The sequence below is a fragment of the Petaurus breviceps genome, unplaced genomic scaffold, assembly GCF_028583685.1.
Source record: "Petaurus breviceps papuanus isolate PSGF00001 unplaced genomic scaffold, PetGlider_PUasm1.0 91023, whole genome shotgun sequence".
NCBI classification, from domain to species: domain Eukaryota; kingdom Metazoa; phylum Chordata; class Mammalia; order Diprotodontia; family Petauridae; genus Petaurus; species Petaurus breviceps.
Window position 1 is genome coordinate 8,932,317 of NW_027187398.1, and position 17,874 is coordinate 8,950,190.

The following is a 17,874-nucleotide window of genomic DNA, read 5'->3' on the forward strand; positions in this document are numbered from 1 at the left end:
AGTGACTGAGCCTCACAGAAATTGGCTGGGTTGGTCCTGGACAACAGATCCAGATTCTGTTGCTTGGCTAGTGTTCACAAAGCATTTCCAGTTTAGTAGGACCTGCCAGAGCTTCTGCTCTATTGGAACAGCTGTCGAGAACCCAGGATCTCACCCCCTGCATGATGAGGCATTGAACTAGTAGCAGTAATAGTAATGACATAATAATGACCTAGTAATAATGATATAATTATCATTTTTCTTCTTCCTCTACAGAACATGTTCAGGCTGCCCAACTCCATCACTAGTTCCTACTCCTGGGATCCTTTCTGACTAGTTGACTCTATAGTTTAACCACTGACTCCCATTCACAGAATGGGAGGGCTGAGGCAGAGGAGGGAAATTGGAGAGGGGGTAATTTTCTACCTGGAGTGAAGGGTGGTCTCTCCAGTGAATTATTTCCTACAGCCCAGAAACCATGACAATCTCTTAATATATTCTTTTTCTAGCCCCAGCCTAGAGCTGTAACTCATCTATTTCCTATCCAGGGCTTTTCAAGTAAATATACACCACTGGTTCACCATATACATGTATATGCTTCTGTTCCCCTTTCCTACTCTGCCCTTGTATATATTTGGAATGGAAGGTTCCCATTCCCAAGACCACAGCTGATTTTTCTGTAGGCAGGGCCAGTTTTAAGGATAAAGTAGTAAATGACCACACTGCCAATACCCCTCTTCCTTAATTCAATTAAATAGAATTCAATAAGCTCTTATCTAATAAGCATTTTTTATGCCAAGTGCTGGAAAGAGAAAGACAAAAATGAAACAGTCCCTGTAAGTTCCTCAAGGAGCTTACATTTTAAGGGTGGGTAGAGAAGGAGGAGACAAAATATATACAGATAAGTAAAGTACAGAATCATATATAGATATAGATATGTAGTATATATGTATATATATTATACAACATATATAACTTTGTTATTGTTGAATCATTTCAGTCATGTCCAACTTGGCAGAGATACTGGAGTGATTTGCCATTTCCTTCTCTAGATAATTTTGCAGATAAAGAAACTGAGGCAAACAGGATTAAGTGACTTGCTCAGGGTCACATAGCTAGTAAGCATCTGAGGCTAGATTTTAATTCAGGTACTCCTGACTCCAGGTCCAGTGTTCTATCCACTGCACCACCTAACTGCCCATTATGTTATATTATCTATACTGTCATTATGTTATATATAGATACACATGTAAATATATACATATATGCATACATACACATATACATTTTATTTATATATATTTATATAAAATACAGAGTCATATCAGGGATGAGGAAGGACTAAAAACTTGGGAAATTAGGAAATAGTTTTCCACTGTCCATCCCACAGCTCTGCCCTGAAATCCCCTCTATTTTACATAGAATATCAGAACTAGAAGAGACCTTAAAATTATCTGGTGCCTTATTTTACTTATGAGGACAGTGATAAAGTGACCTTGCTCAAGGTCATCCAGGGGTAGTTCTGGAAGTAAAATGTAGCTCTCCTGGCTCTCAATTCTGGCCTTGGAGATTTATTCCTTTAACTTACTGGGGAGTAGTGAGTTATCTCCAAGCAAGGAAGGTTATCAGTGCTTTTGCAGATTAGATTCATCCATTGGGTTAAGGTTAGACTAGATAAACTCTGAGGTCCCTTCCAGCTGTAGTTTTGGGATTAAGGCTTTGATTCTTGCTGCCATGTCTTCCTAGTAGAGGAAATACTTTGATCTGTTCTTAGACATGCCTACTTTTGTGTGTGTTAAACTTTTTTTGAAAACATCTCTTTCATTAGAAGAGATCTGCTGAGTTGTTTCAGTCGTGTCCAACTCTCTATCACCCCATTTTGGGTTTTCTTGGGCATAGATACTGGAGTGGTTTGCCATTTCCTTCTCCAGCTCATTTTGCAGATGAAGAACTAAAACAAATAGGGTTAAGTGATTTGCCTAGGGTTACACAGCTAGTGAGTATCTGAGGCTGGATTTGAATTCAGGTCTTCCTGATTCCATATCCAGTGCCCTAAACACTTGACCACCTAGCTAATTAATAAACATTTCACTGTATGTACAGAGTTCTGTGCCAGAAGCCTAGGGAAGTTAAAAAGTTTCTATAAAACATGGTCCTGGCCCTACTGGAACTTAGTCTGGCAGGGGGATAAAACACCATCCCAGACTGCTGTAATCCACCACATCCCATGAGAATGGCCTTATAACACTACAAAACAAAATGCTGTGTGAGGTCTGAGGGCGTGACAGTGGTTGGTAGTGCTGGAGGATCAAGGAAGACATGCTAGAAGAGATGGCATTTGATTGGGCATTAAAGAATGCCTTTTCAATTGAACAGGTGAAAAAAAGGACTTTCTAGGCTTAGGGAGCAGTGCAAAATAGGCTTGGAGAATATGTATGGAGTTGTAGGGAAAGAGATTATTCAGTCTCCCTTCCATCCCCACCCTCACCCCCACTGCACCTCCAAGCATTGATCTTCTCCCCCCAGGGCCTCCCTCTGCCATGGTGGCTGCCTTTGCCTATGAGTCTGGCCAGGCTCCTGCCCTTCTCCTAAGCCCTCGACTGGCCCATGTTCCCTCTCCTCTTCTTCCCCACCCCCCACCATTAGTCAGGCCCTCTTCCCTGACCCTTTCCCAAAACATCTGTGGCCCTTGGTGGTCAGCCAGATTCCTACTGACTACAACCAGGGCATTACCAGCCTTCTGGACCCCTCTTACGGTGTTGGTGGTAGAGGGAGGGGGAAGGAAGATGGGCCCTTCCCCACAGAAGCTACAGCTGAACAACAGCCTGGGCCTGGCCTCTATGGAGAGAAAAGGGAGGGGGGAGATGGGGGATAGATTTGGTCTGGGAACACAGCAGCCCCAAATCCAGGGCACTAGGCAGGGAACTCAGTCAATGACATTTGCTAAATAGCCAGGGGCTCTTGGCATGATCTGTGTTTCTTTCCACTTTATTAATTCCCTTCAGAAGGAATAAGCTGGGACTGGGAGACAGATGCCCTTCCCCCAGCTCCTTCCAGAAGGCCCCAGAGCAAGACAATACAAGAGTTTGTACAAAAACGTTGCAGACTACCAGGGCTACAAAGGTGTCAACTCATCCAAACCCCTCCTAACAAAGAGGCAGCCAACCATTGATTCGGTAAACATTCATTAAGGATCCACTAGGCTTCTGATGGGAGGGAGAAGGGGACATGGTCCCTGCCCTCCTAGAGCTTACACACCAATTAGAATGAGGAAGTTAAGACACACAAACATAAGTACAGTACAATAGTATTACCCAACAAGTACATTAGAGAAGTGCAAAGTGTTGGGTGAGGTCTGAAGGGGGAGGAGCATTACATGTAGGGGAAATCAGGGAAGGCTTTCTTGAGGAGGCAGTATAAAGGAAATACAGGAAAAGATACAGAAGTAAGAAATCCAAGGTCGTGTTTTGGGATGATTTTAATTAAAGCCCATCCTGCTGTTGCCACACTATACCTGTCTGCCCTTAGATTCTGCTCATCTAAGAATGAGCTGATTTGATGTTACTGATAAAGGGATTGAGGCCTAGAGAAATGAACTTGGCAAGAGAGAGGCAAAGGAAAAGAAGAATCCAGTTTGGCTGGAGGATATCATATACATTAGAGAGGAATACAAGATAAGACTAGAGAGCGCTGATGAAGTCAGACTGTTTCTAGAGGTGACAGTGTGATGTGGTGGCTCAGTGGAGGGAGTGCCAGGCCTGGAGTTAAGGAGGACCTGAGTTAAAATCTGATCTCAGACACTTACTAACTGTATGACCCTGGGTAAATCACTTAACCCTGTGTGTCTTAGTTTCCTCATCTGTAAACTGAGCTGGAGGAGGAAATGGCAAATCATTCTAGTATCTTTGCCAAGAAAACCTCAAAGGGAGTCATGAAGAGTTAGATACAAAATGACTAAATGAGATCCAATGACCACAGACCATTTCTAAGGGAGACAAATGTGATGTGGCAGAAAGAACACTAGATTTGGAGTCAGAATTCCACTTTTGCCTGCTGTGTTAATTTAGGTATATCACTTATCCTCTCTGGGCCTTTTTCCTTATGTATACAAGTTAGGGATGCTTAATCTTTTTTGTGTAATGGCCCCATCTTTGGCAGCCTGATGGAAAGGTCCATGGATCCCTTCTCAGAGTGTTTTTAAATGCACAAAACAAAATACATAGGAATAAAAAGGAAACTATTCAGCTATTAAAATATTTTTTTAAAACAAATTCACAAACCCTAGGTTAAGAACTCCTTGGTAGATGATCTCTCTAAGGTCCCTATTCCTCCATATTCTTTTCACCATCCCCCCAGTCACCCAATGTGGTATCTCTCAGAGTCAATACTTTATTTTTCTTGAAGTCTAATCCTGATCCCATCTGCTGTAGCTAAAAAAAACCCAGCCCTAGGGGGCGGCTAGGTGGTGCAGTGAGTAGAGTACTGGCCCTGGAGTCAGGAGAACCTGAGTTCAAAACTGGCCTCACACACTTAACACAAAAACTAGCTATGTGACCTTGGGCAAGCCACTTAACCCCAATCGCCCTCCAAAGAGCCAAAAAAAAAAAAAAAGACAAACCCAGCCCTACTCAATCTCCCTTCTCAAGACAGAATCTCTGAAGGGCTATCTCCTGTTCTGTTCTGTTACGTGCTTATGCCTTGTTTCTCTTCCTTCAGTAGTCCTTAGCAAGATATTTGTGCATGCTTCATATTTCTGGCCTCAAGCCTTACCCCACCACAGAATAGGGAAATGGACCCTTTCTTTCCTCTGGCTTGGCTGCAGGGTAGCCCTGGTGGAAAGAGCCTGGCAAGGTCTCTTTGGTTTCATTCCCTGGTGACCCTAAGCAAATTATTTCTCCCTTCTGGATCTCAGGCTCTTTGTGGGAGGGCTGCTTTACGCATAGTAGGTGCTCAGTCAATATGTGAATTAGCCCTTCTGAGAAAGTAAACAAGAGTACATATGGAATTAGTCATTAGGCAGAGGTTAAGGCAATCAGTTTCAATTCAAGCATTGATTAAACACCTACTATGTGTAAAACCCAGTCCTAAAGGTTTTGGATTTAAAAAAAAAAAAGGAAAATGGCCCCTGCCTTTAAGGATTTTACATTCTACTAGAGAAGTACCACCTTTGCATAAATAAATATAATCTGAGGAGACAGCAAACTAACTAAAGGAATCAGAAAAAGACCTCCTTAGGAAGTTGTGCCTGAGATCAACCTTAAAAGAAATTAAGGATTCTGAGAGGCAGAGGTGAGGAAGGAGTGCATTCCAAGTTGGGGTTTGGGGAGGCACAGGGAGGGGATAGTCTTGCAAAGGCAGGAAGGCAAAGATGGAATGCTGAGTTTAGAAGCAGCAAGTATCAGTTTGGCTGCATTACCAAGTGTGTGAAAAAATCTAGGCTTATCCTTCTTACATTCACCCTTGATTGTCTTCCCTGGTGGGAGGGGAGAGACCAAGGGAGTATTGGAGGAATCAGGAATTCACTGTGGGTGATTCACGATGGGAATCAGCCAATTGAGGGTAATCTAAGAGCAGTCTGGAAGATGATTACTGTTGTAGTTGTTGTCTTTCTCTTCTCAATTCAGTATATTTTCAACTGTCCCCTATGGGAAAATATAGTCATAGTGGCTATTAATACCCCTCATATTCTCTCTCTTTTGACCATATGGTCCATACTGACAGAGATTGGCCATCAGCATCCACCTCCCTCATTTTAGAGACAAGGCAACTGAGTCCATGAGATGGGTAGTGATTTATTCAAGGTCACAAAGATATAGGGACCTGGAAACATGTCTCTTGACTACTGGTTCAGGGTTCTTTTCATTGGATTGAAGAAATGATTGTGGGTGTGTGGGTATGTGAGGAGGGATAGGAAAAAGAAAAAAGCAAGAAATTCCAGTCTTCTAGGGAACAATAATGAAATTTTAACTAGAAAATTGCTATAAAAGAAGGATGTGAATTGCCTGCTAATTATCCGCATAGATGGCCATGGCTCTCTGAAGCATTTCTTGCTGCTGTGTTTGTCCTTTGGGACCACTGTTCCTAATTCTCTCTACTCTTGGAGAGGGGAGGAGAGTTGGAGAAGGGAGGAGGCTGAGATCTCAGCCCTCTTCTAAAAATATCTCACAGCCTTACTAGAGCAGGGACAAAACCTTCTCCCCTTTTTTCCTCTACTTGAATGTCTCCCAGGGTCTTTGCTTTAATAGGCTGAAGGGTTGAGAAAAGCAGCTCCCTTCCAGCTCTGCTGAATAGCCCTTTCTTCTGAAAGGCCCCATTCATTGATGTTGCTATTTGGCATGGGAATCTGGGGAAGGGGAATAGAGTGTGAGAAGGGGGATGGAGGATCAGAGAATAGCTTTGGGCCTGGGGCCCTCAATGCAGAATCTAATGACATTCAGGTGGTACTGTGGCAACAAATTTGGACATCCAGATGGGAAGGCTGGGGGAAGCCATTAGCTCCTAGGCTGTGAGGTGGGGCCTTGTGCCAAGGCAGAGACCAAAACAAACATGAAAGGAGTTGGGGCATTCAGCTTATAGAAAGGTTGTTTGATGAGCAGTGATGTAGAAGATGAATAAGAAGGGGAAGGTGTAGGGCGGGGGAGGTAATGTGAGGCCTGCAAAGTACAGAGAAAAAGAGGTTTGAATCCTGACTCTGCCCTTTCCTGCCCAAGCATTGTGACCTTGGGCAAATCAGTTCAACTCAGATTTCTTATCTATAAAATGGAGAGATTAAACTAAATGATCTTGGGGGTTCTTTCCAGCTCTCTGTGATCTGATGACCCTGTGAATCACAAAAAATAGCAGATTCAGATGGAGATAGGAGAGCCTCTGGGTGTTCATTTGGGAACATTAAAAAAGGAAACAGGTTTAAGTGGTAAGTGGGGGGAACTTCAGTCAGACATCAAGATCCACTTCCTGGTTGGTCACAAGATGCTGGAGAGAGTGATCCAGAGGAACCAAAGAGGCCTTCAGCTACAGGAGACACTCCAATATGTCTGAAATTATTTAAGTTCATCTCTCTCTAATAGCAAGGAGAGAAACCAGATGAACTCTATTAGCTTTTGATATTGTAATAGGAAAACAAGCCATCCCCACCTAAACTTTTTTTTTACTTGCATAAAGTGAATTGAACCATGAAATACAGTGAATTAATTGTTATCATGAAGGATACAGGGTATATCCCAAAATTTTAGTGGATATTGAAGCTGGCAAAGATTAAAACTCAGTAAGACTTTTGGGACACCCTATATAGGATCAAATATTTAATATATCTTGATATTTTGTTTTCCAAGAACTTAGGTTCAGATACTGGGTTTTTAGCACAGACTAGTGATCAACCTGTTTCATAGCATCCTGGAATTTAGAGCTGCAAAGAAACTTGTTCACTAGTTCAGTTTTTTACATAGTGCAAAAGTATCTATAGCAAAGGGTTCTTAACTTGGGACCCATGAATAGATTCCAGGGAGTCCATGAATTTGGATGGGAAAAATGACATGTTTGTTTCAATAGAATTACCTCATTTGTAGTCCTATGTATAACATTATTCTGAGAATCTGTCCATAGGCTTTGCTAGATTATGCCAAAGGGGTGTATAACATTAAAAAAGGAAAGTTTTATGAACCCCTGACTTATAGCTTACCAGACAGATTGGCATCCATCTGGATACTGCTGTCCTTCAGTGTCTCCTTTGGAAAGAGCACTGGGCCACAATCCAAATCCCAGCTCAGCCACTTACTATCTGTATGACCTTGGGCAAGCCTCTTCATTTCTCAGGACTTCTGGAGGTCATTCCCACAGTGTCCCCATCCTTAGTTTTATGTGATGGGTGTTTATTGGTCCATTTTCTAAGAATCCCTAACTCCCTGCAATGCTCATCTCAGATTAATCTTCCCCAATTATTAACACTCTCTACCCCTACACCACCCCACCCCCATCTATTGGTATTCACTTAACATTTCTTTTTATGTCGTTATCTGTGCATATATTGTATCACTCCTATAGAATGTCAACATCTGGAGACCTGAGACAATTTTGCCCTTTCCCTGCCTCCCCAGCACCTAATGTCTTGCACTCATTAGATGCTTATTAAATGCTTGTTGAATGAATGAGCAACTTCTTTGGCCTCCTACCTCCCTTAGAGAGACTCCTTGCCGATAAGGTAAAGTCCAAACCCCTTAGCCTGACACTCAATAATAATAATAGCTCATATGTGTGTATGAGATATATGTATATACACACACGCACACATACACTTGTGTCTATACATATTTATATGTTCACATGTACATGTGTGTTCATACATACACATGAGATGTATATCGTATATATTGGTAATATAAGAATATGAATTATATATACATACTTATATGGACATATACACATATGCTCACTTGTGTATATATCTGCATATGTATGCATAAGTATATATACCCACTTATGTGTCTATACAATGTTTATATATAAATACTCATAAATACATAAATACTTATATATGTACACTTGCATTTATACCTAATTGTGTGTATATATACATGCATAAATTTATGCATATATATATATGCATACATACCCACTTGAGCTTACAAAGTGCTTTTCTCACAATAACCCTGCAAGGTAAGTAGTTCACATTGTAGTTTAGCTCTGTTTTACAGAAGAAGAAACAGAGACTCCATGAAGCAAGTGGTTTGGCCAAGGCAACACAAGATAGTCATTGGCCAAGCCAGGCCTTAAATCCTGTTCTTTTTACACTGTACCACGTTGCCTCTAAAAACTGGAGAACCAGCTTATGATCATAAGCTCTGCCACATGCCAGCTCTTCCCATGCCAACAATTAAGAGTTAACATGAATGTTTTTACAGAGAACTAGAATGTAGGAATTAGTGTACATAGGGAAGAACAATTAAGAAACTCACAATTCTTCTATTTACGCTTTAGTTTATACTTCATTTGAAATGTTAGCTGACCAATTAGTCCACAAGCTTTTATTAAGTACCTACTGTATGTCAGAGCCAGACACTGTGCTAAGTACCAGGAATGCAAAGGAAAGCAAAACAAACAAAAACAACCAAGAAGAAAGAGAAAAATAGCCCCTTCCCTCAAGGACCTCAGAGTCTAATGGGGGAGACAACATGCTAACAACTATAAACAAGTAGATATATAGTATATGTATATATATATATAAGTATATATATACTATATATAGATAGACATATGTGGTTTATAGATATAGATATATGTGTATATTTATCTATATAAACACACACACATATCAGGACAGTTTGGAAACCTGCGATAGAAAAGGCACTAGAATAAAGAGGAATTAGAACAGGCTTCCTCTAGAAGGTGGGGTTTTAGAGAGGGCAGGAAATACTGGAGTAATTAACCATTTCCTTCCCTAACTCATTTTGCAGTTGAAGAAACTGAGGCAAACAAGGTTAAGTGACTTGCCCGGGGTCACACAGCTAGTAAATGTCTGAGATAACATTTGACCTCAGGAATATAAGTCTTCCTGACTGCAGGCCTGACACTCTCTACCCACTTTGTCTCCTAGCTGTATTACTTATATATGTAAATGTTGAGTAAAAGCTATTTTGGGGGGGGGCTCACTCCAGAAAGTTTCCCTGCTTAAAAAAATAAAAAGAACAAAATTTATCATTGGGAAAGATGGGTTTATTGTGGCCATAAATCAGAATCATATCCTTTAAGAACAGATATGAATCAGATTGCTTGCTGTCTTGGGGAGGGAGGAGGGAAGGGAGGGAGGGAGAAAAATTTGGAATTCAAAATCTAACAGAAACAAATGTTAAAAACTATCTTTACATGTAACTGGGGGGAAAATAAGATACTACTTAAGTGCAAAAAACAAAAGAGAACAGATAGGAACCTTAGAGATCATTTACTCCAAAATATCCCCTCCCCACTTTTTTTTTTCCACACATAAGGAAACTGAGACTCAGAGTAACTTCTTCAAGGTCATGTAGTCAAGATCATGTATGGAATTGCTGGAAGAACTGGCATTAGAACTCAGATTACCTCACTCCTTGTCTTAGTACCTAGTACTTAATACGGTAGGTGTTTGTTAAATTGAATTAAATTTCTAGACTAGAATTTTTTTTTAAAGGCAATTGGGATTAAGTGATTTGCCCAGGGTCATACAACTATTAAGTGTCTGAGAACAGATTTGAACTTGGGTGCTCCAGACTCCTGGGCCTGTACTCTATTCACTTTGCCACCTAGCTGCCCTTGAACTAGAATTTAAAGATGGGAAAAGAAGCTGATTAAGCCAGAGAGAAAACATCTTAGTAAAAATGCCCCTATCGGTATATAGTACTTTCTAATTTAGAGACAGCTTCACACCTACTATCTCATTGGATGTTCCCAATAGCCTTGAGAAACAGGCTGGGCAAGTATTAGTTACATTTTGTAGATTAGGAAATTGAGGTTCAAAGAGGCTGAATTACTTGTCCAAAGTCATACAACTTATAAGTGGCAATGCTGAGTTTGAACTCTGACCTCATGGCTGTAAGCCAGGTGCCTATACCACTATACACCGTGCTGTGCTGCCTTCAGAGTCATTATAGGTTTTACTACAATTCCTTATGAAGACATTATAATGGCAAAATAAGAGAGTATATGCCAAAGCAAAATGCCCTGGACTAACAGAATTGTAAAGGACCTTAGGGAGCACCTAATCTAAGGAGTCTATGGCTTCAAGTTGCACTGTCAGTTGATAAGCATTTTTTAAAGTGCCTACTGTGTGTGAGACACTGTGCTAAGCCAAGGAGGAGCAAGATGGTCCAAGAGCTTGCCAGGTATAAATATTTGCCATCTGAGTTTCATCACCCAGGGGCAAAGCACCAACACCCCTGCTCTGATTGAAGCTCTGACCCTAGGTTCCCAAAGGCTCATATTTCTATGGTACTGTTCTTTCCTTACTATAGTCCTATGAGGTAGCTAATGCAAGTATTATTATCCCCATTTTACAGGGGAGTCTCAAAGAGAGTGACCTGCCCAGAATCACATAGCTAGTGAGCTGGGGAGCCCAGACTCAGACTCAGGTTTTCTGAGTCTGGTGTTCTTTTAACTACACCATGCTGACAGGGCATAAATTCTAACAAGCCCTACCCAACTGGAAAGGTGTCAAGTTTGTTCTAGCAACAGATGGTGAATCTATTGTTTGAGGACTAGCCTAGATACAGAAAGGATCATCACCAGAGGTCTGGCTATTGGATGATGACACTTCTGGACCTTAGCAACTCACAAAGCAATCTATTAGAGTGTGCAGGAGGGGCTGTGATCTGCAGACACGGAGGGAACACCTCCACATATCAAGTAAAGGATTCCAAACTCTCATGAACCTGTTGCCTTCCCCTTTCCCCCTCAGTTCTGCTCTTCCTTTCCTTTTCTCATACTTCTTGCCTTTTTCCTGAATTCCTTCCTTTATATTTTATTTTGTTTTGCTTTTTGGACGGGGGAAGGCAGAGCAATTGGGGTTAAGTGACTTGCCCAAGGTCACGTGACTAGTAAATGTTAAATGTCTGAGGCTGGATTTGAACTCAGGTCCTCCTGACTCCAGGGCCAGTGCGCTGTTCACTGTGCCACCTAGCTGCCCCCATATCCACAATTTCTTAAACAGTTAATTATATGTTACATTCATATACCCAGGAGTGTGCTGATAAATGTTCAATCAGCTCTTGGGGAGATTGGAGGAAGGGAATGTATACACAACTCACTTTTAAGTTAAACCAGAGAAAATTAACATTTCCATCATCACTTTCTTAAGTCTAGACAATTGATGAAACAAGCCCTAATAAATCAAGCCCTAATTTGTAGCATTTGCCAGAAATATAAGTGCTCACACTGAAAACTTAACAGTCAGCTTTCCAGAGCCAGTAGAAGCTTAGTTCAGCACACCCCTGAATATACCATTCTTTGTTTTGCTATTCTCCAGTTGATAGGAACAAGCTTTGTTTCCAGTTCTTGGTTACCACAAACAGGAATATTATATATGTATATATATATATATATATATATATATGTATATATGGAACCTTTCTTTTTCTCTTCCAAGTCCTCTGTACCCCTCATATTCCTTCCCCTACATCCTCTGCCAGATCTCCTTACATTTGGTCTCCTCCTTACAGAAGTGTATTAGCAGAGGGGAGCTGCAAGTATCCCTGTCCTACCAGCCGGTGGCACAGAGAATGACAGTGGTGGTCCTTAAAGCAAGACACTTGCCAAAGATGGATATCACCGGGCTCTCAGGTAGCAGCTATTTACTCCAATCAACCAGTGGGTTTCTAAGTTCTCCTCTCCTCTAACTGCCACCCTTAACTTTTAGCCTTAGTTTATAGACATCTCCCATGTTTCTGAAAGGGAGGTAGCACAAAGTATTCTCCCTGGAGTTGGAAATGAATGGGCAGGTGGCCAAGACACTGTTATATGCTTGCTGAGTGTTGTGGCTCTCACCCAGAGGGTAGCTAAGTATTTACTTAGAAGCCTGTGTCCTTTAAAACACTGCTTGCTATTGAGGGAGGGTGCTTTGGTGAAGTTGTTCAGTTCTACCCCTGGCCCATTTCCTTAACCCCTTGCCCTGCTTATGGTTCTGACCCTAGATTTTTAGTCCATCATTCACCCACTCAGCCAGTACCCATTTAATGAACATACCCTGCCCATTTTCTCCAAAATGTACTTAGCAATACAGATCTAAAATATTTTTTCTTCTTTTTAAACATTTTTATTGGTATATTTTGTTTTTATATTACCTTTGGTCCCAAACGTATCCACCAACCCCTCTAGCTATCCATAAAGCCATCCTTTCTAACAAAGAAACTAATCCACAGCTGAATCTGAGTACCTGTTCTTATTTCATCTGACTTATCTCTGGCTGACTATCCTTAGAATTTTAAGTTGGATAGCATCTTAGGGGTCATCTCGTCCAATCTTCTGTTTCAAGCATGACTGCCCTCCCCTATATCCCTGATAAGTGAGACTCCGGGGTTGGGCACCATAGCTATCTATCATCCCTGCCTTGGTGGCAAATAAGAGAGAACTTTGTCATAGGTCTGTCTCTCCCTTTTTTCTGTCTCCTGCATTGTCCTGGGCTCCCAGATCCCTACGTCAAGATGAACCTTTATTACGGCAGGAAGCGCATTGCCAAGAAGAAAACCCACGTGAAGAAGTGCACTTTGAATCCTGTCTTCAATGAGTCCTTCATCTACGATATCCCCACTGACCTGCTGCCCGACATCAGCATCGAGTTCCTAGTCATCGACTTCGACCGAACCACCAAGAACGAGGTGGTGGGGAGGCTGATCTTGGGGGCCCACAGTGTCACCGCTGCCGGTGCAGAACACTGGCGAGAGGTCTGTGAGAGCCCCCGCAAGCCAGTAGCCAAGTGGCACAGCCTGAGCGAGTACTAATCCTGACCCCCTCCCCTCCAAAACCCAGGAGGGGAGGTGGGATGGCAAGAGGATTGGGGGGAGAGGAGATGCTGGAGAGAGGCGGACTCAAAATCTCATTTTAGTCATAGAAGAAACTTTCGTACAAAACACAGCCCACAAAGGACACCTCATACAACCCCAGCAACAGATTGGTTCTTTGGTTCCTAGCAATGATGATTTTTTTTCCTTTTACAAGGCACTAGAAATCCAAAAAAAAAAAAAAAAGGAAAAAAGAAAAAAAAGAGGAAAAAAAAAAAAAAAACATACAAGTCTATATATAAAACAATGTAACCACATATTTTGCATGTCTAATACAAACTGAAGCGATTAGTGTAACTTCCAGTACCAAGTTACAGATTTTAATCCATGAAAAAGTCGTGTTCCCGTGCTGAATTGTTTGCTGAGATTTGCCTGAAACTCCGCTCTGTTTACCAGGCCTTTCTGGAGGGTGTTGCAGTTTGTTTGTTTGGGTTTTTTATTCCAAATTTTGCCGTTGAACACCTCATCTCCTCATCCACCATCTTGGTCTTGGCCTCCTTTCTGGACTCTTCCCAGGGAATGGGAGAGATCTTGGCTGCCGCCTAACCAAGGAATGAGCCAAAAGCTAAAAAGTCTGCCCTCAGCCAAGAAACAAACATGGGACTGAGCAATAGAAAGGATTATATTTTGTTTTGTTTTGTTTACCAATAGAAAGAAAAATCTAGCTGAACAAGCTGTAGGAATGGCTGACAGATACTGTCCCTTGATTGCATATAGGCAGCAAAACTTGGATTTGTGACACAGCCAGACTTCCCCCTTGCCACCTTGGAGGTATCAATTGGGGGGGGGGGGGGAAGGGAAGGGAAATACAAAAGGGCCAAGACCCAAAGCAAATGCCATTGTTTTGCTATTTGTGTAAAGATCCTCAGATACCTTATTCAGACTCTTTCTAAATGAGAAGGATTAGGGAAGGGGAGGAGAGAAAGACACCTGAGTGCAAATTTTGCTGCTATATACAGAAGTCATCCATTGGTGGCTAGACTAAAATCTGACAGTGGATTAAAGGATTAGAAGGGATTTTTGGTTTTTCTAAACATTGTCCAAGGAGTTTCTTTGGCATGGCCTAGAACCTTATTTGGGGGTTAACTTTTGCTCTCCAGATGAAAATATTCTCAGAAATTACTCTTCCTTGAAAGTTTCAATGATGACCTTTAGCAAGAAAATTATGCTGATGATGACATAAAGGTTTATAGTAAATGCTCACATTCCTATAGGGTTTTCCAAGTCAAAAGTGCCACCCTCATCAAAAAGTGTCGCCACCACCCCCTTGGATTTCTATAGCACCTTTTCCACCCTCTCCCAATCCCCAAAGGTACAAAGTACATGTATAACCTCACTGAGTTTCAAAACATCCCTGGAAATTGGTGGAAGTGGTTTAGAGATTTTAGTCAGTTTCATTTATATAGTGAAACAAGGCCTCTTGAGAGATTCAGCCACTTGTCCAGAATCTCAAGGCAAGTCAGTGGTTGAACTGGGAAAAGAATTCAGGTCTCCTATCTCCCAGCCCAGTGATCTCTCCCTTAGCTTTGAGATGGTTCAAAGACTCTACTCCCCCTGGAGATAGCCTGAATATTAGTGGAACACATAATTCCACATAGAGCATCCCTCAGCCTACTAAAGCAACTAGCCAAGTAAAAGACTAAGCCAGGCCCTGATGATTATCCATCCACATATCAATGAGGAATCACTACACTTAAAAAGTTCTCCCCAATTTGCTTCCAAGGAGGGCTACAGAAAAGTCTGGTAGCTTATCAAAGGAGGTCCATCTTGCCTTGAGTCTTCCAGGTAGCTCTGCAGACATAAAAACAAACAAACAAACCAAAACCAAACAAAATCCTTCCACCTCACTCCTTCCAAAAGAACAAAAAATCCTCTTCTTTTTTTTTTTTTAATCACTATCTCTTGAAAACAAGAAGATTTGAGTAGGTAGAAAGATAATAAGAGTGACCCTTCCCACCCCAGTTCTTTCCCTTTCTCCTCCAGCATTCTAACTCACATTTCCTCCAACCTTTAAGTTGTGTTTGGAAGACTTGTCTCTGTCCTGAGCCCGGAGGATTGTAAATACTGTATCATACGTAGAAGAAAATAATTTTTTTTGTTTTTTTTTAAAGCTCACTTTGAGATAGTTTAATGTAAATTCAACAGGCGCGTTTGAAGCCCGTTTAGGAAGAAATGGAAATGGTTCCTCTTCATCGCCTTAATGCCTAAAGATCAGAAATCCCTGAGCATCCCCACTCCCGTTTCCTTCCCAGAAACAATGCAAAGCAACTGGTGGAGATAGCTGGGCCTTGGCCTGGCTGTGTGTGTGCCTCTAAAACTCCTCCTGACATAAGTTTGGGAAAACTGCCTCTCTCCTTCCTCCCCCCCCAACCCCTCCAGCTCCCACCTACCCTAGTAGCTTTATTCTTCCCATCCTTTGGATCTCCTGAGTAGTGAGTGGGTGGGGAGGGGATAGGGGAACAGTCTGTAGTAACTGGGGTGGGGGGAGGGGGCTGACCTCCATGACTGTCTTTCTGAAAGAAAGATAATGTTGGGGACAGGGGTGGCTGTACCAGGTTCTCCCCACCTACCTCAGGCCTGATCCATTGGTGACCTTGACTTTGTTGACCCAAAGTTTCTTAGCTGGCTGTGGTCCTCTGGCCTGTTCCTTCCAAGGCTCACTGTCAGGGCAGAATCAGAGGACTGTCTCCTCCTAGGATTCATTTGGTAGACAAGAGAGTCACAACCTCACTTTTTTTTTTTTTTGCACAAGACTCTAGGGGTCAGGAATAGGTTTGGGAAATTGTCGCGTCTTTGGAGGGTTGCCTTGCCTCTGGGCATTCCCCTTCTAGGAAGAATAGAGCTTTTATCAGCATCAAAAGCCCCCTTCTAGAGTGGTTCCTTTTTTCTAGCTCTTTTTGGAGAGGAGCCACCAAAAGAAAAGCCCCTGTTGAATTGGAATAGAGCTTGCTCCCAATCCAAAAACCAGACTTAATTGGTTTTCTGGACAGAGACAGCTTGTTCAGGGGAGGGACTGAAGAGGGCAGGCTGAATGTCCCCAAAGGCTCTCACCATCACCAAGGTAGGGACGCTGCCCTCACCACAATCCCTCTCCAACGTGGTCTTTCTTTACCTTGTGTCTTCTCTTGTAAAAATGAAACCCAGAAATGTCTAAAACAATTAAATAAAACAGTGTGTCAAAAATTTTAAAAACAAAAAAAAACAGAAAAACATCTAACATGAACTGTGTGACATTGCATAACGCTGTGATGCTAACCTTACACTATGTAACACTATCTTGTATGTTGGATTTGTTAATGCACAGTGCGCGTGCAGAATAAAGACTGATTCACATTCAGTATGGCCTGTCTCTCAGAAACTAGGGAAATGAAACAAAGTCAACCTTTATAGGTTCCACCCCATGACACTATGAGGTTTCCATGCTACAAGGAGGTAGGCTACAGAGACCCCTTCAAACACCCTGAGATTTCTAGTTTGTTGAACAGGAAGTCACTCAGAGACAGTTGCTGGCACCCTCTAAATTTCCAACCCCATGGCAAAACCCTCATGGCCCAACCCTAGTGATACCTTCTGCTCTGTTCTCTCAGTTCTAACTTTGGATTGCCATTTTGAGGAATATGGTCAACAGGGCACCTAGATGGTAAAGTGCATAGACCATCAGGCCTAGTGTCAGGAAGATTCATCTCCCAGACTTCAAATCTGGCCTCAGATTCTTCCTAGCTATGTGATCCAGGGTAAGTCACTTAACGCTGTTTGCCTCAATTTCCTCATCTATAAAATAAGCTGGAGAAGGAAATGGCAAACTACTCCAGTATCTTTGCCAAGAAAATCCTAAATGGGGTGACAAAAAGTAAAAAACGACTGAATGAATCACCAAGTGGTAGGGGTAGAAAGAAAACTAGACAGTATTGGAAGCCTTGAGTTCAAATCCTAGCTCTCTTATTTACCACCTACTGGGGAATACAATATGTAAACAAATGAACAAATATAAAATTATTTTATTTGGAAGAGAACATTAAGAACTAGAAGAATCCAGAAAGGCTTCTTGTAGAGGAGAACTGGAATTCTAAAAAGCCAAGAAGACCTGGGAGCAATGCTTCCCTCCTCTTCCCCTTTCCAGGCCCAGGGATGAGTATACCCAGCCCCAGATAATCTCTCAGGGTGGAGGATGAATTTGAGAGGTCTGAGACTGGAGGCAAGAGATTGGTTAGAAGGCTATTACAAATGATCCAGGCAAGAGATGATGAGGGGATGGACTAGGAAGGTGAATGCAATGGGAATGGAGAGAAAAGGAGGAAGTAAATTTGAGAGATATTACAATCCTATCATCAATCAACTGGTTGTTGTTGTTCAGTCAGTTGGGGTTTTCTTGGCA

At 42.0% G+C, this 17,874-nt stretch overlaps 1 protein-coding gene across 1 annotated transcript in view; it reads left to right on the forward strand.

Annotated features, from left to right (window-relative positions):
* Positions 1 to 16,836, forward strand: part of SYT11 (synaptotagmin 11) — a 33,468-nt gene extending 16,632 nt beyond the window's left edge. The window contains exons 3-4 of the mRNA XM_069078090.1: positions 12,162 to 12,285; positions 13,129 to 16,836. Of these exons, the coding sequence (XP_068934191.1) occupies positions 12,162 to 12,285; positions 13,129 to 13,439 (435 nt within the window). The 3' untranslated portion in view covers positions 13,440 to 16,836. The remainder of the gene's footprint in view (positions 1 to 12,161; positions 12,286 to 13,128) is intronic.
* The last annotated feature ends 1,038 nt before the right edge of the window (positions 16,837 to 17,874 follow it).